This window comes from Mycotypha africana (assembly GCF_025528875.1).
Source record: "Mycotypha africana strain NRRL 2978 chromosome Unknown BDF20scaffold_12, whole genome shotgun sequence".
NCBI classification, from domain to species: domain Eukaryota; kingdom Fungi; phylum Mucoromycota; class Mucoromycetes; order Mucorales; family Mycotyphaceae; genus Mycotypha; species Mycotypha africana.
Window position 1 is genome coordinate 1,111,088 of NW_026515736.1, and position 27,488 is coordinate 1,138,575.

The 27,488-nt window shown below is 37.3% G+C and overlaps 11 protein-coding genes across 11 annotated transcripts; 6 read left to right on the forward strand and 5 right to left on the reverse strand.

The window, feature by feature from the left end:
* Nucleotides 1–6: 6 nt before the first annotated feature.
* BDF20DRAFT_897075 (Alpha/Beta hydrolase protein) lies at nucleotides 7–3,049 on the forward strand. Its single transcript, XM_053082542.1, has 6 exons — nucleotides 7–488; nucleotides 565–959; nucleotides 1,056–1,961; nucleotides 2,052–2,374; nucleotides 2,463–2,488; nucleotides 2,590–3,049. The coding sequence occupies exons 1-6, from the start codon at nucleotides 300–302 to the stop codon at nucleotides 2,935–2,937; spliced, it is 2,187 nt and encodes a 728-aa protein (XP_052932022.1). The 5' UTR covers nucleotides 7–299; the 3' UTR covers nucleotides 2,938–3,049.
* Nucleotides 3,050–5,718: 2,669 nt separating this feature from the next.
* Nucleotides 5,719–5,925, forward strand: BDF20DRAFT_827966 (homeobox domain-containing protein; the record flags this gene model as incomplete). The annotated part of the gene is made up of 1 exon (XM_053078209.1): nucleotides 5,719–5,925. A coding segment is annotated over one exon (207 nt), but the record flags the coding sequence as incomplete, so codon positions are not given.
* A 1,504-nt stretch (nucleotides 5,926–7,429) lies between these two features.
* On the reverse strand, nucleotides 7,430–10,815 carry BDF20DRAFT_839662 (uncharacterized protein; the record flags this gene model as incomplete). Its single annotated transcript, XM_053079301.1, has 9 exons — nucleotides 7,430–7,448; nucleotides 7,498–7,622; nucleotides 7,690–7,783; nucleotides 7,846–8,132; nucleotides 8,199–8,638; nucleotides 8,774–9,687; nucleotides 9,795–10,291; nucleotides 10,368–10,454; nucleotides 10,636–10,815. 9 exons carry the CDS (start codon nucleotides 10,813–10,815, stop codon nucleotides 7,430–7,432), a joined length of 2,643 nt encoding a protein of 880 aa, XP_052932024.1.
* A 609-nt stretch (nucleotides 10,816–11,424) lies between these two features.
* Nucleotides 11,425–13,191, forward strand: BDF20DRAFT_839663 (uncharacterized protein; the record flags this gene model as incomplete). The annotated part of the gene is made up of 1 exon (XM_053079302.1): nucleotides 11,425–13,191. The coding sequence occupies one exon, from the start codon at nucleotides 11,425–11,427 to the stop codon at nucleotides 13,189–13,191; it is 1,767 nt and encodes a 588-aa protein (XP_052932025.1).
* A 91-nt stretch (nucleotides 13,192–13,282) lies between these two features.
* On the reverse strand, nucleotides 13,283–14,966 carry BDF20DRAFT_839664 (uncharacterized protein; the record flags this gene model as incomplete). The annotated part of the gene is made up of 2 exons (XM_053079303.1): nucleotides 13,283–13,294; nucleotides 13,353–14,966. The coding sequence occupies 2 exons, from the start codon at nucleotides 14,964–14,966 to the stop codon at nucleotides 13,283–13,285; spliced, it is 1,626 nt and encodes a 541-aa protein (XP_052932026.1).
* Nucleotides 14,967–15,745: 779 nt separating this feature from the next.
* On the forward strand, nucleotides 15,746–18,314 carry BDF20DRAFT_897090 (T-complex protein 11-domain-containing protein). Its single transcript, XM_053082543.1, has 3 exons — nucleotides 15,746–17,282; nucleotides 17,370–17,559; nucleotides 17,652–18,314. The coding sequence occupies exons 1-3, from the start codon at nucleotides 15,870–15,872 to the stop codon at nucleotides 18,284–18,286; spliced, it is 2,238 nt and encodes a 745-aa protein (XP_052932027.1). The 5' UTR covers nucleotides 15,746–15,869; the 3' UTR covers nucleotides 18,287–18,314.
* Nucleotides 18,315–18,816, reverse strand: BDF20DRAFT_897091 (uncharacterized protein). The gene is made up of 2 exons (XM_053082544.1): nucleotides 18,485–18,816; nucleotides 18,315–18,405 (listed from the first exon to the last, which is right to left on the reverse strand). The coding sequence occupies exons 1-2, from the start codon at nucleotides 18,700–18,702 to the stop codon at nucleotides 18,339–18,341; spliced, it is 285 nt and encodes a 94-aa protein (XP_052932028.1). The 5' UTR covers nucleotides 18,703–18,816; the 3' UTR covers nucleotides 18,315–18,338.
* Nucleotides 18,817–19,031: 215 nt separating this feature from the next.
* On the forward strand, nucleotides 19,032–20,758 carry BDF20DRAFT_188916 (domain found in IF2B/IF5-domain-containing protein). Its single transcript, XM_053074885.1, has 6 exons — nucleotides 19,032–19,246; nucleotides 19,348–19,439; nucleotides 19,521–19,632; nucleotides 19,726–19,802; nucleotides 19,884–20,111; nucleotides 20,197–20,758. The coding sequence occupies exons 2-6, from the start codon at nucleotides 19,389–19,391 to the stop codon at nucleotides 20,653–20,655; spliced, it is 927 nt and encodes a 308-aa protein (XP_052932029.1). The 5' UTR covers nucleotides 19,032–19,246; nucleotides 19,348–19,388; the 3' UTR covers nucleotides 20,656–20,758.
* Nucleotides 20,759–20,861: 103 nt separating this feature from the next.
* On the reverse strand, nucleotides 20,862–21,546 carry BDF20DRAFT_917072 (uncharacterized protein; the record flags this gene model as incomplete). The annotated part of the gene is made up of 3 exons (XM_053084525.1): nucleotides 20,862–21,239; nucleotides 21,312–21,399; nucleotides 21,464–21,546. The coding sequence occupies 3 exons, from the start codon at nucleotides 21,544–21,546 to the stop codon at nucleotides 20,862–20,864; spliced, it is 549 nt and encodes a 182-aa protein (XP_052932030.1).
* Nucleotides 21,547–21,665: 119 nt separating this feature from the next.
* BDF20DRAFT_917073 (uncharacterized protein) lies at nucleotides 21,666–22,788 on the forward strand (the record flags this gene model as incomplete). Its single annotated transcript, XM_053084526.1, has 3 exons — nucleotides 21,666–22,208; nucleotides 22,287–22,425; nucleotides 22,502–22,788. The coding sequence occupies 3 exons, from the start codon at nucleotides 21,666–21,668 to the stop codon at nucleotides 22,786–22,788; spliced, it is 969 nt and encodes a 322-aa protein (XP_052932031.1).
* Nucleotides 22,789–24,276: 1,488 nt separating this feature from the next.
* On the reverse strand, nucleotides 24,277–25,815 carry BDF20DRAFT_917074 (putative RAD51 protein; the record flags this gene model as incomplete). Its single annotated transcript, XM_053084527.1, has 6 exons — nucleotides 24,277–24,655; nucleotides 24,751–24,864; nucleotides 24,941–25,035; nucleotides 25,116–25,318; nucleotides 25,393–25,537; nucleotides 25,630–25,815. The coding sequence occupies 6 exons, from the start codon at nucleotides 25,813–25,815 to the stop codon at nucleotides 24,277–24,279; spliced, it is 1,122 nt and encodes a 373-aa protein (XP_052932032.1).
* Between the last annotated feature and the right edge of the window lie 1,673 nt (nucleotides 25,816–27,488).

The window sequence follows — 27,488 nt, forward strand, 5'->3', positions numbered from 1 at the left end:
AAAAGAATAAAAAATAATCTTTCTAGATTATAAAAGAGATTGTGTCTTTTTTTATCTTAGTCGAACGACTAGCGCAGCGTCGATCTTCGTGACGCTATAATCTAAAATAACCGATTTTCGGTTATGAACTTCATCTTAGGTTCATCCAAAAAAATGCCCTCGCTGTCATTTACGTAATATCATTGATCAATGAAGCGAGCTGAGATATTTCCCGTACCGTTGAAAAAAATTCCAATAAATAATCACCCTTTTCTTTTGACTGTCGAAAAGTCACTTACCTTCCCTACATTTTAGCAAAAATGATCTTTTTAAAAAGTACTGTTCTTTTCTTCAGTACTTCCTTCATATTGAACATGGTTGTTGTAGGAGCAAAATTACTCACTCCCTCGGATTTGATACAATTGCCCAGGCCTGGTGTACCTGTCACTTCACCTAACGGAGCCTTGGCTGTTTATGCACAGTCCTCATATAACATTACAGAGGGCAAGGTACGAGAGAAACGTCTTTCCCAAGGCAAATAAATATGTGTTACTTACCCTTGCCTTTCTTTTCATCGAAAAAAAGTCTGTTAGCAACCTCTATCTCTTAAACATCAATGAGAATTCTGTAGAAGAGTTGACAAAGCCTTCCTTCGAAGCATCCGATAGTGAACCTTTTTTCTTAGATAATGATCATGTCGCTTACATGCACCATGGGGATAACGGAAAAGAAGACAAAGAGAACGAGTCTACAGTAGACCAGCTTTACGTTTTGAATTTGAAAAACAAGGACTCTTATCGCTTAACTGATTTTCCTATTCCTTTCGGCAATATGAAATACAACCTTGAGGCGAAACTATTGGCTTTCTCTGCTTCTGTTTATAATGAGATGAAAACTCTTAAAGAAACCCTGGAAAGGGATCAATATATCGAAGCGAACAAAAAGGATACTGCAATGGTATTTGATGAACTTATGGTGAGGTAAATTGACAAAAGGAAATGCACTCCATATTAGGAAATATTTTACTCTTTTGGGGAAGTGAATTTTACTCATTTGTAACACCGTTATCTTGACAGACACTGGGATGCGTATGTCGGCGAGAAAAAAAACAACCTCTTCGTCGTATCTCTTAGTGTGAATAAGGAAGGAAAGTACGAAGTGTCTCATGAGCCAGTAAATTTGCTGAAGGATACAGGTTTCGAATGCCCTGCCTTTCCTCTTGGTGATGCCTCTGACTATGCTATTTCACCAGATGGTTCTCAGATTGCCTTTCTTGCAAAAAGTACTGCCAAGGATAATGCATGGCAAACAACCTCTCATATATACCTTGTCCCTACTACGATCGATGAAAGCAATGATAGAAAACCGCGCCCCATCAATGATGATATTCCTGCCGCTTCTTCTAGCCCTCATTTCATCGCCGATAACCAGTTGGTCTATTTCCAAATGTATACACCTCAATATGAATCTGATCGCAACCGTATTGTTCTTTATGATATGGAGAAACAAGTCAAAAAATTGGTAGCCGGTCAGTGGGATCGAAGCCCGCACGAAATCGCTTCTTCTCATGATGGTAAGACTCTGTACGTCACAGCAGAAGACCACGGTCGCAACAAGATCTTCGCAATCAACATTGAAACGGAATCCATTGATACTCTCACTGAAGAAGGATACGCTACAGGCCTAACCGTTCTTCCCACAGGTCAAATCTTTTATGGTTCCAGCTCGATGAAGCATCCAGTAGCACCCTACATTTTCGATCCCTCGTCGAAAGAAATCACACGTTTTGCCATTGAAGACCAATTACAAAAGAAACTTGAATCTTTTGATTTAGTTGATGCAGAAGATCTTCATTTTATAGGATCTTTGGATGAAACAGTTCATGGATGGTATCTCCAGCCTGCAGGGTATGAGCAGGGTAAACAGTATCCAGTCGCTTTTCTTATTCATGGAGGCCCTCAGGGAGCATGGAATGATAACTGGTAAGGATTTATGTATTTTGTGTCAGTAGCAAATAAGAAAACGGTAGATCTGTTTTTTTAAATATGCATTTCTATTTATTGTATGGATAGGTCAACTCGTTGGAATCCTCAAATTTTTGCAGGTGCAGGTTATGCTGTAGTTGCCATTAATTTTCATGGTTCTACAGGATATGGTCAGGCATTTACTGACTCTATTGGTGAAAATTGGGGCTCGTATCCTTTCTACGATTTGGAAAAGGGATTGGAATATGTTTTGCAAAAGTATTCCTACCTAGATGCGAAACGTGTGGCAGGCTTGGGTGCCTCTTATGGGGGTTTTATGGTCAATTGGATCAACGGCCACAGCGATAAATTCAAAGTGCTTGTTAATCACGATGGCGTTTTCTCTACCTCACAAGTATTTTATACAACTGGTAAGTCGAACTTGAATCTACAAAATGCATAGAACAATTCTTTCAATAACCATGAAACTGACACTTCCATTCGCTATTCTACGTATAGATGAATTGTACTTTTCAGAAAAAGAGGTAAGCTAGAAACCGAACAAGCTGTATTTTTATCTTATTTTACATTGACAACTCTGTATCATTATTTATTTATTTATTTATTTTTTTCTCTTCAATACTAGTTCGGCGGAACACCTATTTTACCCAAAAATAGAGAAGGATATGAACAGTGGTCACCAGCCAACTTTGTGCAGAATTGGAAAACACCCACTTTAGTCATTCATGGTGGCAAAGATTTTAGGTTAACTTTGGGCGAAGGTTTATCGACGTTCACAGGACTTCAAAGACAAGGCATTCCCTCCAGACTTGTCTACTTCCCCGATGAGAATCATTGGGTATTGAAACCAGCCAATTCTTTAAGATGGCATAAGGAAGTTTTGGATTGGATCAACAAATATACCATGGAAGAAGAAGGACAAGGGCTCCAGGCATCCACCAATGCAGCCCTACTATATCAGCAAGATCGATAAAAGTAGAATCAAAAGCTTGATATAAAATTTGATATGCCTTAATTGACTTAATACACGTTTTTGAATAATAAAAGGTGACATTAATCATGAACGAAGAAATCTAGGCAATCGATTTTCCCAATCTGCTACAAAAAAGGAAATGGTCATATGATACTCTTTATAAATATTGTTACATTACGATATACAACGTTACACTAATAATATGATGTCTGCTTAACCATAAAAAGGTAGCCAGAAAGACCGTGCATTCTGTAACGGAGAAAATTAAGAAATCACATAGAATGACCTTCTTACATAGGAGTAGGCGAAGCGCATATACTTAATAGCTACACCATTACCATCAAAAGCCCTTTTATTTCTCATTCTTCAAGTTCTGGCTATAAAATCGTGATCGACATCACAACGAGTATGTGCTATACTAAACGTTTTGTCACTTTAACTCATATTTGTGGAGAAGAAATGCATTACGATTGAAAAAATAACATCCCTTTCCATTATCTGCACGGACAAAAAAGTGACCCAATTGGCATATGCCCTTTGTGTCCTACTAAAGGGCGGAATGGTGTGTCGTTACTCCTAATCCAGACAATTGAAGAACCTATGATGTAAGTTAAATTTCTTTGCTCAAAAACAAATACAACAAAAGGCAATTTTAGGATCAACTTGTTGGCACATAGCATTAGTGAACAATCAAGAATATCTTACAATTATGCTTTAATGGCATATCGAAAACAGCCCATTACAGTAGCGAGTTTACTTTCAATAAGCTTTCTATATAGCTAATATTGAGTAGTTGTTGTTGCAGTATAAAGAGTTTCTATATATTGATACTTCTCTTTTTTATATCTTCAACACTTACTTTGCCCCCAGCCATTTCCTTTTTGTTGCGTCTCCTATCGATGTATGTAACTACTCATGCGAGCGCTCGTGCTTTTTCTCGGCTCAACAAGGAAGGAATGGTTTTTTTTTAAGATTTGATTTATCCCAGGAATGTTGTGTATTATCTATTAGAGGGGGGCGGGGGGAGGGGAAGGGGAGGCGGGAGACATTGCATGGTTGTTTGATAAAGCACACACCATTGCACATCATCCCATATACATCAATTATTAATAAAATCCCAATGTCATCAGTCAAAGAAAAATGACAAAAAAGAATAAAAAAATCATATAAATGAAAACAGGGGATATCCTTCGTATGTTATCCGATCTAATAAGACAATAGTATGGTACACATTTCTGCACAACGAGCCAGCTTGGTTGATTGCAGACAATTTTTGAAAAGTTGTTTAAGATATTTATTTGAGTCTGTTCGATGAAAATAATGTAGTAAAACGAAAGAAGATCAAGGCAAAGGTGAGATATTTCAGTTTTAGACTCTTCTGAATTAATAAAAGGAATAGATGTCTCTTTCCAGCCTACATATACTTTATACGAAAGCTGAACAACGCTATATTTTTCTTTTTTTTTTTTTTTTTGTTTGTAACCCTCAATACCAAAATAAAAAGAGCGGGCGGATCGGCTAATAATTTGGTCGGCTCATCTCCTTTTTTCGTAACCTTTCTTTGGTGCGTCATCCAAAAAAAATGTAAACTATATACTGTTTTATGCTAATGTACATATGCTATTCCCTGCGATTCAGAAGTGCACTCATTGTATGTACTCCCTTGTTTTACTTTGAAACAGCTTTACATCGTAGTCGCATAACAGAAGCCCCTCCCCCCTCGTTGTCATTGTAGTTTCCTAATTTGTATGTATGAAAAGACATGATATCTTGTTGTAAACAAGGGCCTTCTTTAAGATTGAGTGCAGCCAGGATTTTTTTTACTTATAGAAGAAAGAGTAATGGTGCTTGCTATAGCTCTGGGTTGCAGGCTTCAGTGATACATCCCGGTAAATCAACGCCGGCGCCGCATAAGAAGCGCTTAGAAGAAATGCATAAGCCCTGTAAGTAATTCCATTTTTCCGCAAAAGTAGTTGACTGCATAAGTGGTATTGTAAACATGTACAAGACGCATCCTGTTAATGTGTGTAACCCTAAAAGTGCCAAAGGGTCCAATATATGAAGGAAGGACGACCATCCATTAGTGACTTTAAAAGGAAAGAGTTTATGAATTTTTGTAACCATCATTCCTACATCTCGTGTACCAGCGATTAATAGCAGAAGATTCGATCCCGCCTAAGCTTCCCTCCTCATCAGTGCTCTCCTATTTAGCAAAGAGCTGTCCCTTTTTCCTTTTGGTCTGAATCACCTCCTACCAACGAACCTTCTGTGATAACGTCTGTCCGTGTTGCGTTAGATTCTTCTGCTGAATGATTAAATTTATACATATTTTTTTTTTTTTTTTTTTTTTTTTTTTACGCTTACATACAGTATCCTCATTACTGCGTTCGTCCCTTTCCCCCATTTATCCTTCAGTTAGTAAAATGCCTGACTTTTTAATTTGATATAAATACCTTGGTCTTCATTTATACTGTTTTTTATCTTTAATCAATCCTACTTTTTAGTCTTAATTTTTTTTTCCACCTTAAAATTACTCTAACTTGAACAATGTCACCTGAAATGCTAGTGCAGCCATTTGAGCAATCCCTTAGTATTGTTCCCATGTCGAACGGTTACTACCCTCGTCATCAGCATGGTTATTACCATGCTTTCAATGGGCCTGTTACCACTGCAACTGTTTCTACTAATGCTGAAGGACATGATAACAGCCCTAACACGTCAATTTATTTCACTCCACTTGGCTATATGCAGCAGCAGCATCAGCCTTTAATTATAGATTCAATGGAAGATTTCAGAGCGACCTTCTACAATCCTTTCGAAATCAAACACCGGCGTCGTACTTCTAGAGCACAACTCAAAGTATTAGAAAAGTCTTTTTCAGAGAACCCCAAACCAAATGCAACCGTTCGTCGACTACTTGCCCAGCAGTTAGATATGACCCCACGTGGAGTTCAGATTTGGTTTCAAAACCGTAGAGCTAAAGCCAAACTTCAACGACGTAAATCCGGTGGCGGCAATGGTAACCAAGGTGCTGTCTCAGAAAAAGAATCTCAACAGCAGCAGCAGCAGCAACAGCACCAACAGCACCAACAGCAGCCTACAACAGCATCTGACTTTAACACTATCGGCTTACAAACACCAGAAATGAGCTCAAAAAGTGATCGACGCCTTTACCAGAGTTCACAAGATATTTCAAATTATTATGGTCAGTTTTTTGACAAATCTAAGTTCTGGGATAACAGCAATGGTAATAGTGCTCGTTCTATTGCTACAGCTGCAGCTGCGTCGTGTGTCTATAACAACAATGCCAACAACAGCAATAATGCTGATCATCAACATGCAAGCATTGGAATGGAAGAATGGATTAAAATGCCCCTTCACCCATTGGCTCCTGTTATAAATACGGAACAGCCACAGCAACATCCTAGCGATAGCCTCTCTCAACAGCAACCAAGTTACGATATAGATACTGAAGATTGGAGAAGAAAATCTTGCCCGGCAATTCAAACTACTGCTACTGCCTGGCCAACAACAACTCACATCCAACGCTATCAGCAGGTATAGTTACATCTTCTTTTTCAGAGGATAATACAAAGGCACGCGTCTTTCGGAAGATATTTACCATTTTCTGTTCTTTTCCTATTGTAGTACGAGCTTATGAACACCAGTAATCAGAGCAACAACGATAACAGGCGCCTGACTGCTGATAATACTTCCACTCATATATTACACAATACAGCCCCCCTAACCTCGCATATGGAAATGTACTCTTCCTCATCCTCGAATAATATCAATTACTCCCCAGTTTCCCAACAATTGACACCCATACTATCCACTGGTTCACCCGTTTCTTCTGTCGACGGAAACTATTATGATCCCCGCTTAGAGATGCTGATGGTTTCCTCTGCTTCCACCAGTAGTTCAACAGCTACGATTTGAATATGAAGCCTTTACAATATTCAGGCTCAACATTTACATATACATAGTACATTTTACGTCTCATTTTAAACTAATGGTCTATAACTTACCTCTATCATGCAAATTCATCTTTTTCTTTTACTGAAAATCTTTATATAGCCCTATTTATTTGATTGATATGCTTCCATTTACTAGAAAATATTTTTTCTTTTTCTTTTTTTTTCTTTTTTTTTTTTTTTCCTGGCAGCAAACCCACGTCTTGTTGTTTTTTTGTTTTGGTTTTTTTTTCTTTCGTTTTTTTTTTTTTTTTCTTTGCCTCTTCCAACAAAGTTTTATGTGTAAACAAGTATTCCTCCCCTTCTTTGTTCAAGTAGTCAAGTTCAGCAAAGCATCCCCTTCGTCTCCCTTCTTTATATTATTAATTTTAATATGCTTTCATTTTATAGGATATTTTCTTTCCAAATAACAGAAGGTAAATTGAAGTATTTCCTTAATATATTCTGTTCTTTTTAGTGTGATATTAAATTATTCGACTTTATATAAAAGAGATTGTAAGCAGCTTTTGTCTACATATTCAACCGTTGTAAAATATTCTAGTTAGTATATTTATATGACGGAACGTTTAGTTCATTTAGTATATACTTTACAATAACTTTCGTTTCATCACAGACAGAAAATTTGGTGTCATCAAAATGGTGCCACTTGTCCTTTAATCCTTCTCTAATGGATGCCGTATAATGCCCGCCTAACAGTGTCCCATAGTGGTTCTTTTGAAAGCGATCAGTGAGTAAGTTAAAGCGGAAAAAATAATGTTTTATAGATAGACCAACTTACAGAGACAGCGTAAAGATCGTAAATAAAGGCCTGCAGATTTTGTTTTTGATCTGCACTATATGTTGGAGACATATAACCTGACAAATCCAGGTTTCTAGCATGCATTTTTGTAAGTGTATTGTAACTAAGCTAGCAAGCTATAATGCTTTTCTTTACCTCGTGGGAAACTTTACCATACTGTCAATCTTTTCTCTGAAAGGCCCAGTAGCTGAAAATCGCTTTAAATGAATCAGAAGAATTTCTGGTAATCTAGTCAAACTAATTCTCTTTAATGCTTTTCGTTTTTTAGCGCACTTTGGGCATTTCCAAGCATCTCCTTTATCCAAAGTCTCTTCTTTAACAAAGTAATCAAGGCATTGCTGCAGTGTAATGCTGGATAATCTAAGTTTCTTTGTAGGTATAGGGAGTGATAATGACATAAAAGCATTGTATGTAGTAGATGTCTATAAGGATAGTTTTGCAGTCAGTGTATATAACATCGCGCTATCTTGTATTATGTACCAACTTACATATCTGCAAGATACACAAGTAAGTTTGCTTTTGTATTGTCCTTGAAACAAATTAACAATGATACTATTACTTGTATATAGATATTTATCCCAGGCTAGACTTGCTGCTGTCGCTTCATCTTGTGATCGTGTATGGGTTCTACCGTTACTAATATGATTATCGTACGACGCTTCTTCTACTTTCACTCCAATAGTATTGTTTTGATTCAAATCCTCATGCAATCCATCCAATAGAAACATTAGAAACTCTTGAGAATCCTGATGATCGGCACCTGAGAATTGAGGGGCGAAGCGAACTAAGACTTCCCGAAATGTCAAAGGTGAAACACAATTGTAACTTTCGCTCCACATAACACGTAATAACCTTGCGAGACTTTCTGCTAATGCACCTCCTGTTCCCGCCTTATTCTTACGATTCAAATGTTGCTTGTATTCTCCAGCTATAGATAACCATTGTAGAAATCATCAATGTAAGCAAATGTTTACACAGTGAATGAACATCTACGACGTAGTAAAATTCTCTCAAATTTGTTTCGCCTCCCCCCCCCCGAAAAGAAAAAACCAGAAAAACTTACAAATCAAGAATCGAGCAAGTGGTATGGTCCCACTTAGGCACTGAATTATGGAATTCATATAGCAGGTATTACCCAAATTTTTTAAGCCCGTTTTACCATTTGTTTGTATTATGGATACACCAAGGCGGAATTGACTAGTAGGAGAGCTAGAAGAAGCGGTAATAGTATGTGAATTATTGGTAGATGAGTGTTGATGAAATTCTGCAAGAGCTGATGGTTTGCTTATAGAAACAGTTGGTTCAGCGGATGAAGGTCTTTGTTGCTGTTGTAGACAAAATGTTGAAGAAGCTGTCCTGTATGAGCTGGGATGGGTATGGATGCTATTGTTACTACGATCACTATCACTGCTGCTGTATTTAGTAAAATTGCCATTAGCATTCAACTGAGGAATTGGTTTCTGTTCAGATGTTAATGCTGCTGCTGTTATGGCTGGTTTATGGAAGGGTTTGTTATGAATGAAAGTTTCCTGTCCATTTTGCTGCCACTGCGGCTGTGTTATTGATGACTGTTCGATTGCTTTGAATGGTGGCATTGCAGCAGCAACAGCGGATTTTAGAGGATGCGTCTGCGTAGAATTTGAATACTGTTCCTTAAGCTGTTCGTCCCTATCTCCTCCTTTAGGAAATCGATAAATGCCTCTTTCTCCTATTATTGAATGCCAAGCATTGAACCCGCCAGCCAACATGACAGGCGGCCTCCTAATATTGTCTATGAATGATTCTTTTTCCAAGGCTCTTCTTAAAATAGTTGCCTCTTCTGTGATAGCAGTGGCAGTAGGCTCGGCATTTTGTTGTTGTCCTGAGCTTTCATCGTAGAAAACTATCACATCAAATCTGCATCTTTCTGCAAACAATGTAAGTTCGGGCTGCGGATGGCTTGCTAAAGATGCCTGGATATAATCCACAAGCGCAGGACTAAAATACGGAATTACAGTTTTGTGGTTTTTTTATGATCTAATGTATTCAGTCATTAAACTACTCACTGTATAGAAAAAGTTGAAGAGAAAAATGTTAAGCTTTACCTCTTTTGTTGCTTCAAAAGAACGGTAGGCTCAATTTGGATTATCCATTGATGCTTTATACAGCCTACAGTGAAAATGTTTCTTGGTCGTATGTCAATAATCAAGATGCTTTGTGAAAGTGTTTTTGTGGTTATACAGCGTGCCAGTTCATACGGTTGTATCGTTGACGGTTGTAACAATGGATTGCTTGTCCAATGAGGTAGGTTGTTCAAAGTCAGTTGATGCTTAAATGCTTCTCGATTGTTCTCAGTATTTCGTGCTATCTCAGTCAAAACAGCATTGTTCGAGGCAGTGTGGTATTCCATTTCAGCTGACGGTGGAGTCTTGTGTTGCTTAAACAATTTGCTTAAAGATTCTTGATAGTTTAACGTTGAATAGTAAGGATTATTACTATTCCTCCTTGAGCTTTGATACAGCTGTTGTTGGTATTGAGAATAGTGAGCTTCTATAGTTAAAGCCAAATATTCCAATATCGCAAAAATGTCATTGTCTGTCCTCTAAAAAATGCTTTAAAGGATTAGTACTTCATCGCCAGTGGGTAGCATTTGTGTATATACATTCGGGCTGCAATACCTTTTTCAAACTCAAATAAATGGGATCATTACATATGTCCTTGTATCCAGAGTGTAGCCTTACTACCTCTACCATAATACTAGTACACTTTTAGGAAAGTTCATTTTCTATTTTCGTATTATTATTCTATTATTATACCTGCAGCCTCTCATATAGGATATATAAGCATTCTCCAACTCGTTCTTCGAGATAGCTAAATCACCCTGGAAGAGTATTTTAGAGATATGTAGAAATGACATGCCTTATATAAAAATAACTGCTGGTTTACCTGCGCGTACAGTTTGGTAACAGAATTCAGCCATCGCTTAACTCCATAAACTTCGGTTTCGGCAATGTTGATGTACGCCTTCGTGCGTAATTCGGAAATGGGAGTTGGCAGTAATTGATGTGTTATAGTGTTGTTATCGTTGGTATAGTTTGAGTGTTCAGTAACTTGGGGAAGAGACATATATAATCCAAACAGCTAACTTTGTACGCTTGAGAGAGTATTGCAGCTGGATAAAAGAGTAACAAATAATGGATGTTGATTTCTTTACGTATATTCAAATCCACAGTTTTTTTTCTAGCCAATCATTTGATTCAATTTTGTGCAGAAATTTTCTGCCATCACACTCAAACATTAAAAGGCATTTATTATACATATCAAGCTTAGGTATTAATTTATCCACTTAGTAGCATATTATTGACAACTCAAGTTCAAGGACCTCAAATATAGATTCTACAATTTAGGAAAGGAGAGCAAGTTCTCAGCTCTTTTATATTTTGATAATCACAAACCTTTACTGTCAGTCAGATGTTTGGAAAAAGAAATATATAAGTTTTGCGGTTTCACAATGAAATGTACAATGCTTTTTTTTGGCACTCATATACGTCGTGTTTAGTATATGTACGCTTGATTTGGATTTCCAAACTGTGCCTGATCCCTTTTTTTCTTTGATTTGCTTCGGTGATTCAAAAAAGCATCGTTGTTGTAGAAACTCAATTAAAAGTTGCATCAAGGACTTCGATTTTTTTGCCCCCTTTTCTTTCTTTAAAAATTCACAATTAGATAATCATCATGGAACGATATCTTCGTCAACATAATATAGCATTAGTAGATTCTAATGACAAAATAAGAGGCCGGTATATTACAGCGAGTAAACATATACCCAAAGGTTCCATTATCATTACATCGCAACCCTTAGGTACAGTGATTTTACCGCAAGCTAATAAAGACTATTGCAATTATTGCTTTCGGAAGCAGCCTAACCTACAACGCTGCTCTCAGTGCAAGCAGGCCTACTTTTGTGATATGGCCTGTTTCAAGAATGCATGGCTCAGCTATCATCAATATGTATGTAAGAAAGCAACAACCGATACATTGGTACCAGAGGGAAGAACGCGAAATGAAGAGCATGATATGGATTCGGAAATGCTTCAGAAGGTGGCCCTTAATGTTTTGAGATTCAAGAAACGGATGCAACAAGAGGAAGCAAGAAGAATGCATAATACTATAGATAAAGAGGAAGAAACAGTAGAGGCTACAATGGAAGCATTTTTCAGCCTAATGGGCCATGATACGTTACAAAATGATAAAGTGAAAGAGAAACGCCGATCGCTAGCAAAAGAGGTTTCAGAAAAGTTATGCATGCAAGAGCAGGGCATACATTTAAGTGTGGAAGAGTTAGTTCACTATCTGAATGTGTTCAGCGCAAACAATTTTAATATTGATGATATTAATATGTTTCCCATTGGTGAGGGCACTTATCCCATTGCTTCGTTATTCAATCATTCATGTCGACCCAATGCTGTTGTGATGTTTGACGGTGCTATCGCTGCCATTCATGCTATTGAAGACATCCAACCAAACTCAGAGATTACTATATCTTATGTGGACCCTGCTCATTCAAGATCGCATCGCCAAAAGGCTCTGAAGGATAAATACTTCTTCGCATGTCAATGTCCACGTTGTGGTGGTGGCAACAGTTATTTAAGTTTAATCGACGATATTCTAGGCGAAGAAGAATCAGACTGGGAAAAAGCGGAGGATTTACTGTTAAAATTGCAGTCGCAACAACCTCAGCAATCACAAACATCGAAAAAGAGAGCATGCATTTTAAAGCATCTGGAAGAATGGGATTTGCTGGAAATGTGTCAGAAATTTGATAGGAAAAGTGATGGGAATCTCCAGCCGAATCAGTCTTTGGACATTGCTTCTTATACACATTATTTTATCCAATTCTTTGCACCTTATTTACTAACCTGGAATAGACTCGATCTACATCAACAAACTACGACAGTGACTAGTCCTCCAACTACTAATTTTAAAGAGGAATTAAATGATTTTGATGACCCTTTGCCGTCCATAGCCCGACCCAAGGTGCCATCTACTTACGATGATATAATGGACACATGTATCAGAAAAATAGTGTCGTATGCAAACAACAGTAACAAGGGCAATACGAATGAGATTAAGCCTTACCGCTTGTCGACATTATCTACCTGTACGAGATTATTTTATGATGAAATGGGAGAAGGACATTGGAAAAATGCGGTTAAACTGGGCATGTATATTTTGATTCAGTACTGTTTAGTTTATCCCCCTTATCATCCCATGCTGGCACAACACTTTTTGGTCCTAGCCAAAGCATGTTGGAATTCAATCATACAATCTGAACTTATCAATGATAGTTTAAGATTGGATAAAGTGTACGAAAGGGGCGTTCGTAGATGGATTGTGTCTTCTAAAGAAACTGTTTCAGTTGCTTTCGGAAAGCATAGTCAATTATGGAGGGAAACATTAGAATTAGAGTGGATATTTTTGAGAGAACAAAAATTAAAATAAATGAAGAATAATTTTTACTGCTTTTCAGAAGAATATGAAGTTAGATCAATAGAAGGGTAAATATCAGGTCGAGGACCGTAAAAGTAATACTTCAATTGAAATGCTATCCCAATACATAGACAAATGCACCACAATATAAGCAACATATAATAAAAGTTTACCATACTGTTTAACTGGTCAGTTAAAAAGGAGGGACCATTATCACTAACTAAAAAATTGATATGGTCGCTAATAGACGTCTGTAATTTTGATTGAAATCTAGTTATGTAATTTGCATTGTCAACCCTAGTCAAGTGAATATAAGTATGTCCAGCTAGCCAAGTCAAACCTTGTTGTAGGTTATCAATCTTTGTCAGCAATAAACACTGTGTCAATTCTTTAGCGGGACTTTCTAGCATTGTACCACCTAATGCAGTCTCAATGAACCCATGAATATGATGAACTACTGCAGTTAAGGAATCATTCATAGCCATGGCTGAACTTTTAATCACACCGAACGCTTGATCATTCAAACTCATTTCTGTGTTATCTAACCATTGATTGATATCAGCGATTTGTGTTTGAGAGAAAAGTACATAATCTGTTGTTGTATTGGTTATCCATGCTTCTGTATGTTGCACCATGTCTTGCGAAACTTGGGCAGCCTTGGTTTCTATGACCGATGCTAAGCAATGTATCAAGATCACCCCACTTAGACCTACCACAAGGCAATACAAAATGATCGGATGCACCATAAAGCATAAAAGCTGATGGAGAACATTTTTTCGTTTATGATAAGATAGTTTCGTTGACATGGTCCAAAGAAGTTTGTCTACATGGTCTTGTTCGTCGTTCTCAAAACGACAAGTACGTGAATGATTGTTCAAATCGCCGTCAGCACTGTTGTTAGTGTTACAACTATTATAGTGATGTCTCAACAAAAATAAACGACGAGCTTGTGTAACCCTATCGTGTCGGAAGCGGATGAACAATAGATTAACTAAGACACAAATAAGGAATATGGCAAATAGAACACCGATAAAGATTTGAATCAGTTGAATCAGTTGGGATTCTGCATTATTAAGAGCATTTAATAAAGGTTGTGGCTGACAAGGAATTAGTTGTAATGAATGTGCAGCAACTCCATTTTGTTGCTGTATTGTAGTTACACCTGTGGTATTAGGAGGTTGCCATGATGAAAATGTGTGGTTTAATTGTGTCTGTAAAGCGTGAAATGGTGTGTCGATCCATCCACGTATCAGATCATCATCATTTTTAAACCAGTCATCAATTTTTCTTTGAAGGCCTGTAAGTGATCCAGTCCAATTTAGTGTTGCTGTTGAGCTATCACCGCCGTTATTACCTAAGTTAAGAATTGAAGTGACACCTTGAGCAACCGTCTGCACGGGACCAGCGATTTGTGTTACCAAAGATAAAACGGAGCGCACGGCCAATTCCAAAAGACATCGGTAAGTCGACTTATACATGCGAATGAGCCAGACGATTACGTTATTAATGACAAGAATCGCCGTGGATAGATTGCGATGAATATTTTCCTTCGCTGTGACGACAGCCGCTAAGGATGTTTGTAACAGTATGTAAGGTGTATTGGCGATCTGCTCTGATGCTGTATTAATAGAATCACAAACAGTTTCAAGTCGGAATCTTGATCTTTCAGTATGATTTTTGATAAAGCTGAGTAAAGTGAATAAACTACCCATCAAAGTGAACAAAGTAATTGTACTCATTTCCAGCCAGGCAAGAGAATAGTTTTCATTCAATGTACGTAATGCCATCGTGCATTCATCAATTGGTTTTAGTATAGTATAAGTTAAGCGTTCAGAAAGAAGACGACTAAGCGACTTTAAGCTGTTATTTAAATTCTGGAGATAAAGGGCTGATTATAGTAGACTCATTGTTGGAGTAGCGTAACAGTAACACTACATGCTTATTACGAAAATGCTTTAAACAATGAACGTCCGATGTACTCAATTAAGCCGACTCACTTTCTTCAACTGTTGTTTGCTATGCAAGATCGATCAAGATATTGTAAATTAAAAAAGCAAAAGAAGATAGCTCCTTTGTCCATAACTGTAAAATGGAGGGTATTTACGTAATGTACCCCTACATCATGTGTAGACAAGAACAAACAGAAAAAAATAAATTATTTTGAGACCTGTAGAGCACATATATTTGTTTAAAGCCGCCGAGGCAGTAATTGCTTTAAATTAAACGCTTTACCAAAGGGGAATAATTTGTTTCCGTTAGAAACAAACCTTTGTTTCGCCTTTTTTTTTATACAGATACATTTTTTTTTTTTTTTTTTTTTTTGCTTCCCAGAAAGATATAAAGTCTTATATAGACCATAATTGAAAGTAGCCTTTTTCCTTTTACTTTTTTGATCTTTTGTCTACTAAAAAAAGTTCTTTCTTTTGTACATATTATACATACTTTGTAATTATATTATCCTTTCAAGACTCATTGTCTTTCTTATATATACTTCTTTTGTAATTTTGTCTTTTTTCTTTTTTTTTTTTTTTTTTTTTTTTTTTTTTTTGCTGTAAACAGTAAGAGAGAATAATTAAAAACTTATTTCTTTTTTTATCGTTACTAATATAGCTTCCAAATAACCAGTTCATATTGTAGATACCGTTACTTTCTTTTTCCTTTCGTAAATTCATACTTTAACAATCAAACAAATGCTGGATGATGAAATTTTACAAACCCGAAAAACCAATCGTCAACAGTCTACACCTGACTTGATGATTATGCAAAAGCCAAATGATGAAGATAGTAATAATGTTAACCATGCAGATACGACAGCTATCAACGCTATTGATGAGGAGTTTAAGAGCAATCCATGCACTCCGGAACCAACACCTATGGTTGTGAATAATAGCGCCAATCTATCTTATCATCATGCTGCAATAGACGATAGAAGCTTTTCCTGTACGGAAAGAACGTGTGATACAGATAGCAATAATAGTAATGGCAGCAATAGCACCAGTAGAAAAATACTTCCAACAACTACAATATTTGCTGCTCCTAGATTTGCCCGTCGACAGTCAGCACCTGCAATATCGTTCGAACCAAAAGCATCACCTATGACGGAAAGACACCTAAGGAATCGAAAAGCTTTTTTCAGTGCAGTGAGAACTGCTTGGCTTTTACAACAACGGACTACCAGTCGAGGCGGTATAGCGAAAAGGTATAAAAGGGGGTTCTACAATAGTAGAACACTCTGCAGATCAGCGCTGCCTACTTGGATCACAGCCAAACTCAGGACCCAAAATAATAAACCGGTGCTGGTAGTGAAGCAACGCGGCCATTACCTTCACCATCTTCGTCATCAACGCTATCATGAACAACATTCCTTCCAATTCCAATTTACAGATAAAGAAAGAATGAGCCTCAATTCCTATCCATCTCATCAGCATCAACGTCAACATCAACTTCTTCATCTTCATCAACGTCACCATCATTTTATTCAAGATACACTCGACAAAATCAAATTAACATATCCTCCAATCACAGCCGATGCATTATCCGAACTGTCTATTCCCCAACTCTTCAATAGCCTCCAGATTCGACATGACTTACTGATCGACCCAAATTTGACATTTCGACCAAATCTAACCGACGATAAGCGACAGGAAGCCGATATGTACTGGCGTCAATTTGATCAACTTATAAAAAGGATATTTCTCTTTTCGCCGGATAGCATTACCATTACTCCTGATGCTACTATGTATAACAGCGATGACTTTTATCAGCTTGTTTATCTCATTCGCAATATTGTTACAGAACTAGCATTAATATTGATCTCACTAATAGCCCCTTTCCCAACTCATCCAGACATAATCCACTTTGTATGGCATTGGCCACAAGATATTACCGAATCATCCATCTTATCTGTATTCGATCCCGATCTAATTCAACAACAGCTACTGAGAGGTTGCTTTGACATTGATTCCAAGTTCGAATTCTTATACAGAATCCTCAGTCCTCTGTGTCCAGATTATGCAGATAAAATCCATAAAAAGGCAATTGAGGAAAAGGAATATGGAAAAGCGGTTGAACTCGTGTTTCTGACGTTAGAAACAATAAAGCTGGTAATGATTAAACCAAGGATAGCCATGCTGATTATGTGTAGTAAGAGTTCGTTATCACTTATCCGATCTATCTATTGTTTCTAATAGGATTGTGCTAATAAAGCCCTACAACATTATCGACCGTACCTATTAGATACTGGAACGAGCTTAGAGCTAAAATTGTTTCTGACACAGATGGAGCAAGGTGAAGTAGATACTACGTCCGTGGTTGATTGGCTGGCTGGCAGTTGGAGAGCTCTGGAGAAAGATGCACCGTTTGTCAAAATATTTTACACAGGTAAATTATATGCTCTTCTCCTTTCCGTCAAAACATGTCCTAACTTATGTCTAACTGTTCTTTTCCTCTTTAACCTCCAATCGATTTTTTAGGTGTACTTGATCTATTGACAAATGATTCGGATACTTGTCACGCGCTCAATATTCCACTTCCCACCTTCCCAATCACTTTCTCATACGATGAAAAGCGATTCAAGCAACAGCTGCGTCACGAATTTCAAAATACGATTGTGATTGGAATCTTATTGATGCCTTATCGATTACTCGCTGGTAAAAAAGCAACTTCTCGTGATTTACACAAGCTGAAAACATGTTTTTCAAAGTTGTTAAAGGATGCGTCTTTATCAAATGGGCGAGTATCATGCTTTCATCTGGCACTCCAAGGTTGTCTTATGGCTAAACAATCTCTGGGTCATGATGAGGACGTTACTGAACAGGCAAAATATTGGTCGAATTGGATAAATCAGAATCTAAAAAATACCTCGGACATATACCGTATCATGTATCAACGAATTCGATCTGTGTTACTCAAAGGTTTGCTACAACATTCCTTCTCAGCAAGTGCATCAAACAACAATGAACACGCTACAATGGGGTTGGAAGCGGAAATAACAAAGCTGGGTCAAAAGTTGCTTTTGATGACTGATTACAATCTACGAACTTTTTATCCCATATACAGTCATTTGGTATCAACTGTTTGTCATAAACTGAATGAGGGTACAATATAATAAATTTGTAAAAAAGATATCTAAAACATAAAACGTGCGTCATTTGCTTTGTTCAGTTTTGTTTCTTATCATTTCCTTGCTGCTGCTCCAACTTCATTTCTTCCATTGAAATAAGAAACCTAATATCGTGAGTGAAAGGGAGGAAAAAACTTAGAGTTTCTTGACATCTTAGTATATGAATATGCGTGTGCTTAATACCATTTAATTAGTACAAAGAGGCAGATTGCTAACAATAACAGAGCAATTACGTGGAGATTGCCACCCGTCAAGAATATCATGATTAAGAGTGTAATAAATAATGCATAAAAGGCATAGAACATGATCTTTATTACACCTTTTGCTGTATAACCAGGTGTCATAATTGACTCAATTATATCATTGGCTAAACCATTCTTCTTAATCGATTGTTCGCTCATCAAAAACCTGGAAAATCAATGAAGTATACTGCGGAATGAAAGAATACGGATATAGAGAGGAAGACAAAAAAGAAGAAAACAAAAACAAAAAAAAAAAGAGAAAACACTTAGAAGGGGTATAATGAAGCTTTCAGTTTTTGATTGAAAGGAGACTGTATTTCGCTACGGGGTACAATTCTCCGACGCATCTGAAATCTGAAGCTCTCAGCGACATTAGAGCAGCATTCACTGATATGTATCACTCAGCCTATTGGTATAGATATTATTATGGAACGACACGAGGTACAGTTCTTCTCTCTAACACAGCGGTATTCTTTCTTTTTTAGAAATAAACTGATAACCTAAAGCATGTCTGATTGTACCCACATTTGTGGCTTATAAGCTCTGCATTCTTACCCTCGTCTTTTCTCAAGATTATCAAATGCAACTGAGGTTGCGATAAAATATCTCTCCATCGCATATGGTATTCCTAAAATAATTGTTATCTGTAATACTGTATATAATATACTCTATCTGCCCTTTATAACAGAAGTACTGTTACCATGTAACTTTCTAATTTTGTGTCTAAATTTGGAAACTAAGAGAAGTGACGTAGCAAATAAATTTGAAAAGCTTTTTTTTTTTTGGTTTCGTTTCAACGCGAAGCATTTTTTCTTTTCCCTTTGCTTTTGTCTCCTCTCGATAACATGTCTGATATGGAGAAAGAACCGGTTCAAGATAAGTTTGAAGATGAAGAAGTACATGTCTTTCTTTTATCAGTAAATTCAAAATTGTCACCATAGAACTACAACTTAACAGCTATTGCAATTTATGTATAGGTCGATTTCTCAAAGTTAAAAAAGAAGAAGAAGTCGAAGAAGAAGGTTGATTTTGACGCTGAGGTTGAAGCTACGGAATCGCCTGCTCAGACTACAGCTACTGAACAAAATGGTGAGAAGAATTTCAATGATAGTTCTTTTGGTAGCCAAACCATCTATACAATCAGCGTTATTTACAGTCTACTGTCTTGAATTGTGCATTTAGATGACGCTGAGGAAGACCCTGAAACTATGTTTGCCGATTTAAAAAAGAAAAAGAAGAAATCCAAACCTGCTGTGGAGGTAATCACTCGATCGTTATTGAATAATGAGAAAAGTATCTGTTTTAATAGTTATTAACAATGCTGATTAATAACGATACAGGATACTCCCGACGAAGATACACCTGCTGAAGATGCTGAAGATTTAGATTTCGGTGCCTTGAAGAAAAAGAAGAAGAAGAAGAAATCCATGGCCCAATTTGAAGCTGATTTAGCTGACGAGAATGCGGATGACGATGAAGCTGCTGAAGAAAGTAGCACCAAACCCTCCAAAAAGGAAGAGGGCGAAGAAGCGTGGCTTAAGAGTGATAGAGATTATGCATATGATGAGGTACAGAGACTAAGTCAAACAGTAACTCGGTGACTGTAAAAGTAGAGGTTAATGCTAAAAATTGTTTTAAAATTCTTATCATTAGCTTCTAGATCGAGTATTCAACATTTTGAGACAAAACAACCCTGAATTGGCTGGAGAAAAGAAGAAGTATACTATCGTTCCTCCTTCCATTCACCGTGAAGGCAACAAAAAAACCATTTTTGCCAATATTGCCGAAATTAGCAAGCGTCTTCACCGTCCTGCGGATCACGTTATTCAATTCTTATTTGCTGAATTGGGTACAACGGGTTCTATTGATGGTGCACAACGTCTTATTATCAAGGGTAGATTCCAACAAAAGCAGATCGAAAACGTTTTACGTCGCTATATCGTCGAATACGTCACCTGTAAGACTTGTAAATCTCCCAATACCATCATGACGAAAGACAACAGATTGTACTTTGTTACTTGTGAGCACTGTGGCTCTACTCGTTCCGTTTCTGCAATTAAGACTGGTTTCAAGGCACAAACTAAGGAAGATAGACGTGCTCTTAGAGCTTAAACAAACAAACAACCAAAAGCAAAGATCTTTTCTCCATAATTTTTTCCCATTTTTACTCGTTGAAGTATTATCATCGTTGTTATTAAATTGAGGGATTCTTTTATTTACTCTTTCATGTATAAAGATCTATAGAGAGACCAATAGAGTGTCTCTGGTAATGATAGGTATAGTAAAAATGTACAATAATACATTTAATCATGCAACAATCAGTCTTGTTTAGTCAAGTCCTTTTGGCTTAGTGAACGCTTTGGCGATTTCCAAGCTGTGTCTTTGCTACTGCTACTGTCTTCATCATCTAGCAACACTTGGCGAGCCTTTGCTTTCTTTTTCTTTTTCTTGGTTTTTGGCAACAGTATTTCTGATTTTCCTGATGTATAGCTAATAGGTGTTGAGACACTAGCAGCGATGAACTCGTCCTTTTCACGTTCGATACGCTTGATATCTTCAACTTGTGATAAATAATCTAACTTCATCCGCCGCAGCTTTTCAGCTCTGTCTTTCAACTGCTGAGACCTTCCTGTCAGCATTGACATTGTTGCTCTGAGCGATAGCAGTTTGGTTCTATAATGCGACACCTTATCCATCTAGTTATACCAACACGTATACTGCATAAGTATGAAAAAAATTCACTCTATATGCACAATTGCAATTTTTACTTTTGACTTTATTAAATTGTATTCTTTTTCATCAATGACTTTTTCTTCAACATTCCTAATGGCTTCTAGGAGTTCATTTTGTGATGCACTATGTTTACAGTTGGTAATTAGCAACGGAAAGGATCGCAAAAAGTATGCCTGGATATCTTTACTTTATTGTTATCATGTCTTGTTCTAACTTTGATATCATGCTTAATATGTCGTCTGCGTATATTTTTGGGATATTCTCCTCCATTTTTCCTTATTATTTTTTATTCTACAAAAATCTGTTAGCAGAAGAGAGGAGGAGTATAAAGGAAGCAGCGGCTAGAAAAAGGTTCGGGCATAAAAAGCCTTTTCCTTTTTGCTCTTTGGATGAATCGTGCAAACCCGGATCAAGTACAACAAACAAATGCTTCACCTTTACCTATCAGGCTTTATGAGCCTAAAGGCTTATACGATTTCTTAAGACAAACACTTTTGCGGATGGTGTATGCAATCTCGCCATCTATTTCCCAGCGATCAACAAAGTCGGTGGGGATCTTTATGAGTTTTGGAAAATTTGTATGGATTGAGCACTCTACTACAAACTCCCTATATGATCAAGGGTACTTTGGAAAAGGAACTCTTTCTAGAAGTCGACCGACATGGCTCGATAGAACCCTTGAGCGCACAACTGTCTCTCTCGAGGATATCACTATGAAAAGAAGAGAACAACGACGCCATAAAAAATTGGCTAGCAAGACACCAGCGGCAGCACCTGAAGAAGGAAACGTAATAAATGATATGCTACCGTTGAGAGATTTGATTATCTTTACATCTGGTGGAATGAATGTAGAAAAAACTCAGTTGGACCTTTATGAGGCATTCTTTTTAAAGTTTGCTTTGAATGCGCTTTCAATAAAAAACGCGGATCAGGTAACGAGATTTCTTTTCCATAATTTACAAACGTTTCACTAAATGTAATTCTCACATTCATTACGGAAAATCATTAAGAAACCAATGTCTGTGAGAGACTGTTGGGAAGCATTTAAGAAGTGTAACAACTCGTTCAATGTCAACTATGCCGTATATCATTATTATCGCAGCTTAGGATGGATACCGAAAAATGGAACAAAATTTGGTGTCGATTTTGGTAAATATTTTGAAATTTCTTGTACAAATGCGACGTTTAGTCATTCTTATCAACGACTTGCTTTTACATTCCGTAGTTTTATACCAGTTAGGTCCGGAATATCGTCATGCAGATTTTGCAGTTGTTATCATACCCGTTGGCAGTAGCATCAACAGCAGAGACACAAACAAAGAAGAAGTAAAGAGTTGGAAATGGTTATTGAGATTGAATCGTATTTGTACCCAAGTGAAAAAGACACTTATATTATGCTATGTCACTATCCCTAACAACAATACCGATTTTTCGAACCTGAACAATTACGGAATCCGTGAAGTGATCTATAAGCGCTGGTCACCGCAAAAAAATAGAGAAGCTTCAAAGTAGTACAGCAATGAGTTACCATTGAATAAGCTAAATCATCATATTTTATGGTTTGCAAAGTGAAAAATTGCGGCATTAGGAATGCAATTATGTCGTAGGAGTAATCGAGTTTACCTATGGGGCGTCAGAATTAGCTTCCATTGCTATTTTCTCGGATAGCAGCAATACAATCAACGTACTTGGAAAGAGCTTGCTATGAATTAGGTATCATACGAAACCGTCAGATTTGACGCTTATTGATGTATAAATGATTATGCATAAAACTTGGAGCACCTGCTCCATCCTAAAAATAATAATTGCCGTCATAATAGATAGCTTACTCCCGAAGAATGACTAAATAGTGTGCAGTTAAGTAATAGGATAGTTGTCTCAGTCGCTGGGCTCCTCCTCTTCTCCTCCAACACATTTCCCTCGTTTTGCTAAAGAACCAGAAAAACATAGGAAGGGAAAGAGAATCTGCTGCTTTTTTCGGTTGTTTCTATTCCTCACTTAAATAATAAAGCAAATACGCAAGGCTGCTATAAATACCTACCCTCTTATAATGAGAGATTGCTCAATTTTGGATGAAGCCTTTGATGTTTTGGTCTAACAAGGCTCTTTGTTATTACGTTTGTGCTGAGCAGGTTGCTGATTTTTATTGACGCTGTATGACTCGAAAACATTATGAGAACGAACAAATTACACAGAATGTGTGCATATCCATACTATCCCAAATCCTTGATTGGAAAGATTACAGAAATAAATATTATGAATAAGCAATACAGACTGTAATAGGTGTTCGCTTTTAATGGTCGAAGATCTTAATCAATACGGCTCATTGATATTGTTGTTTTTATTGATTGTACTGTTTTACAGATTCAGGCCGGTTGGCAAAACCAAGAAGAGGAACTTCAGCGTTGCCATGAGCCAGTTACTTTTAGAATACCGCTTCTTCTTCAGGAAGAAGCTAAGCAGTTTTATATAAACACAGCAAACAGGTGATACGCTACATGTCTTTATAACATAATGGTCAAGTTTAAATCACTTTTGTTTGTTAGCCAAATTTGAGAGATTTTCGACGGTCCCAGCGATCCGTAAAAAGAGATAAAAGGACATGGTCCTTACTTATGGACGTGGAATGTTGGTAAAAGAGAAAATGATACTAATAAAAACAATTGCTTGTTTACTACAGTATCCTTCGATCTTTCGAACAAGTATTAACGTTTTAATTTAATTGTGTCAACGGGCATAATGTTAATACACGATGCGGCTATACTAAATTACATGTTATCACCTTACTTCTTTCAAGTTGTGTATAAAAGTGTATAGCTATGAAGCATTGAATTGTGGAGAAGCTTTTTGTAAGATTTGACATTGAAAAAAAATAAAAAAAATAATCTATTATGAGTTATTGAAAGGGACAGAGAATTATTAATCAACATTGAGTCACTCATAGGCAAATTTATATAGCGATGATTAGCCAGTCAATGAGACAATCTACCGAAGAGGAAGCTATATTTCAGCGTCCTGAATTCCCTCTTCAGTAATAGAAAAGGTTGCTTCACTCTCTGGTAACGACGGTGAGTCGTAGATTTTACAAACGCGATTTTCACCCCTTGCTTTACGAAGTTGTAAACGAGTACAGCAAGCATGAGCCATTATATTACCACCCGTTGGCTTCTTGGGGTCTGCGTTGAACATAGCAGCACCTCCATCCACCGTAGCCATCATTTGATTTGTCAAGACGACAGCCACTCCATATTCATCTGCCAAACGCTGCAGCTTTCTTAAAAAGTTAGCCAAGTGCATTTGACGAGCTGCCAACTCGCCACGTCCTAGGAACTCAGTTCGATATAAAGCAATGGCACTGTCTACGATGAGGAGTGCAAACCTATTAGGGTTGTAGCATAATAGTCAAGCGGAGATGGACAAGAATTAGCAAAGGGGAAGACTAGTTTGTATGTTGCAATAGGGTCTAAGCTTTACCTGGTCTCAGACATCATGCCAGCTGCTTGTATCAATAATTTTGTTTGATGGTCGGTGTTGTAGGCACGGGCAACAGCTATATTCTCTAGGCACGTTTCGGGGTCCAAGCGGAACCTACAAGAGGGGGAATCTTTTGTTGTTAATAAAATGCTGATGGGATATAATGAAACTACACTGTGTATAATTTCACCTGGAAGCAATAGACACTATTCTTTCAGGCCTGAAAGTCCCCTCGGTATCAATGTATAGGCATTTTCCTTCGGCACCACCGTCACTGGTAGGTAGCTGCCATTAGAAAAACAGGTATATCGATGAGTTCAATCTACTGGATGAAGGAACTTTATGTTTTATACTTTATCTTTTACCTGACAGGTTACTGCTAATGTATGACATATCTGTGTTTTACCGCATCTAAATTCACCAAACATTTCTGTTATAGAACCCGTTTCGATGCCACCCCCTAACAATTTATCCAAATCTTTTGAACCTGTGGTGATATAAATCATCTCATTTCTTCTATTGTGAACGTCTAAAGCCGTTGTGAAGCCCAAGTCAGCTATTGAAGTAGCTTTTATAGGAGGGAAAAAAAAAAAAAGATGTCAGCATCCCTTTCTCATGATGCTTTGCTTTTTCATGTTTTACCTTCACTCATAATTTTGTCAACTTTAGTTTCCGAAAGGCCTTTGATGGCTAATAACAATTTCCTTGGAGCATAAGCTATTGATTCAATTGTATAATAACCTGAAGCCTGCAGCTTTTTTATATCGCCACTTTGAACACCATGTTGCTGGCAGAAATGATATAAACAGTGTGGGATGAATTTTATTAGTTATATGTTGACTTTCTTGTCCCTTGTTGAAGCGACACTGTTTAAATTACCTCTAAATTGGATACAAGATAGGCAGACGGAGCTTCCTCCTCTCCCGCAACACTGTTTGCAGCTTCATACGTCTTGACTGGCTCGTCTATGTCACTTGCGGTTGGTGTAGGAACAGACCGAACGTCTTCACTGTCGCTATTCGTAGCAGACTCGGGCTCATTCAAGGATCGTTTGGAGCGCGTCATCAGCGATAATGTGAATAAGTTGAGAATTGTTAGTTTAATCAAAAGTAAAACAAACAACAACAAAATAAAGTAAAAGAAAGAATGAGAAATGTTGTTATTCGAGTTTGATTCAAATTAGCAACAGAATATGACATCTTCGTATGAGGAGAAGGGGGCGTTTTTTTTATTCATATTGAAATTTTTGTTGTTTTGTTTTACAACAATCATTAGAAAAGGTAATGTAAGCGTATGTAGGAGGTAATTGGGTAGCCTCTACTGGGCTTCTGCCACTCTAGTAAACGCGTTGAGTAAAGTTGACTGTGTACGAAAAACGAACGCATAGGACATGATAACAAAAGTCATCATCGGCCGTGATATACTCCACATAAGAACTTCTTTTTTTTCCACTTTTGAGCAAAGAACAAATATTATAGTAGCAAGGATATACACAATAGTATTGAGTTTGACTTTATTTTTACTTGTAGAAATTTAGCCTTCACTACAACCGCATACGAAATTGCTTTGCAATTTTGATTCGACAGAAACTAGCTTAGTGAGTAAAGAAAAGCCCGACAATGATTGGTTGAAGCGAATATACACTTTTTTTTTTGTTTAAAGGGCAAATTACTCTTACATAAAAAACACGTCTTTAATAATGCTTTATGGATTAGGGTTATCATTTGTCTATCCAATTCGCGGGACAAACACTCTAAGGAATCGGTAGGTAAACCAGATGGCGTCACTATAGTATGAGCGAATTTAAGTTATTGATTGTTCGGAGCAAAGGTAAAAGAGGTCATCGTCAGATAGGGATGACTAAACAAATGTTACTTTAAATTTTTTTGCAAAACTTTTCAGACTTTAATAGCGGTGTGATATTTGACGACTTGTAGAGTTAAATATCACTTAATTAAAAACAGTAAAAATCTTAACGAGATCAAACTAGTGGGTCTTTATTTTGAATCAACACCGATTAACTGAGAGCAGTGTACTATTCATGGTAGCGAAAAAAAAAGATATATATGAGAGTCATGCTAGCATGAAATTTGCGTGGTAGAGTGCATAATGCTCGCCTGAATTACAAAAGTACTTTTCTGCTTCAAAATGGCTTACTCTTTTTCCTTTTCGCCTTACATGATAGTTGAGACAATGTGCCAAGCGTGGTTGTTTTGTCGCTCTTTTTACCCGAATGCATCTTGGTGCACCTTTCTTGGCTTTTTTTTTTGGAACAATGCCTGGTTGTTTGTTAAATGGATGCGCCGGTAAAAGATACAATAGGCAAGTATTTCATGAAATTCTATTGGCTTCCGCTCTACGACACTGTTTCGGTGTATTTTAATAGAAACACGAAAAACAAAATGGCGCGTATCATCTATTTTTATCTTCGAGAGGAAAGGATGAGAAGTTTGACAACGACCAAAAATGGTTTACCGCGGCCGGCAATGGCATCGTAGATTCAACGAACGGTTTTGATTTCGTCATCGTGAAGCGTCAAAAGAAAAGGCGCGCGTTTATTTTTTTTTACTGTTGAAGACGCTCTTACCGTATATGTATATCGTTCTACAAGCCTGTTTCTCTCTCAGAGAACTGTCGCCCTTTCTCAAAGCCCCAACGATCTCCAAAAGGGAAAGGATGCCAAAAAGGACAAATAGATATTGAGTGAAAGCAGTCCACTGAGTTGGAACCAAGTTTTT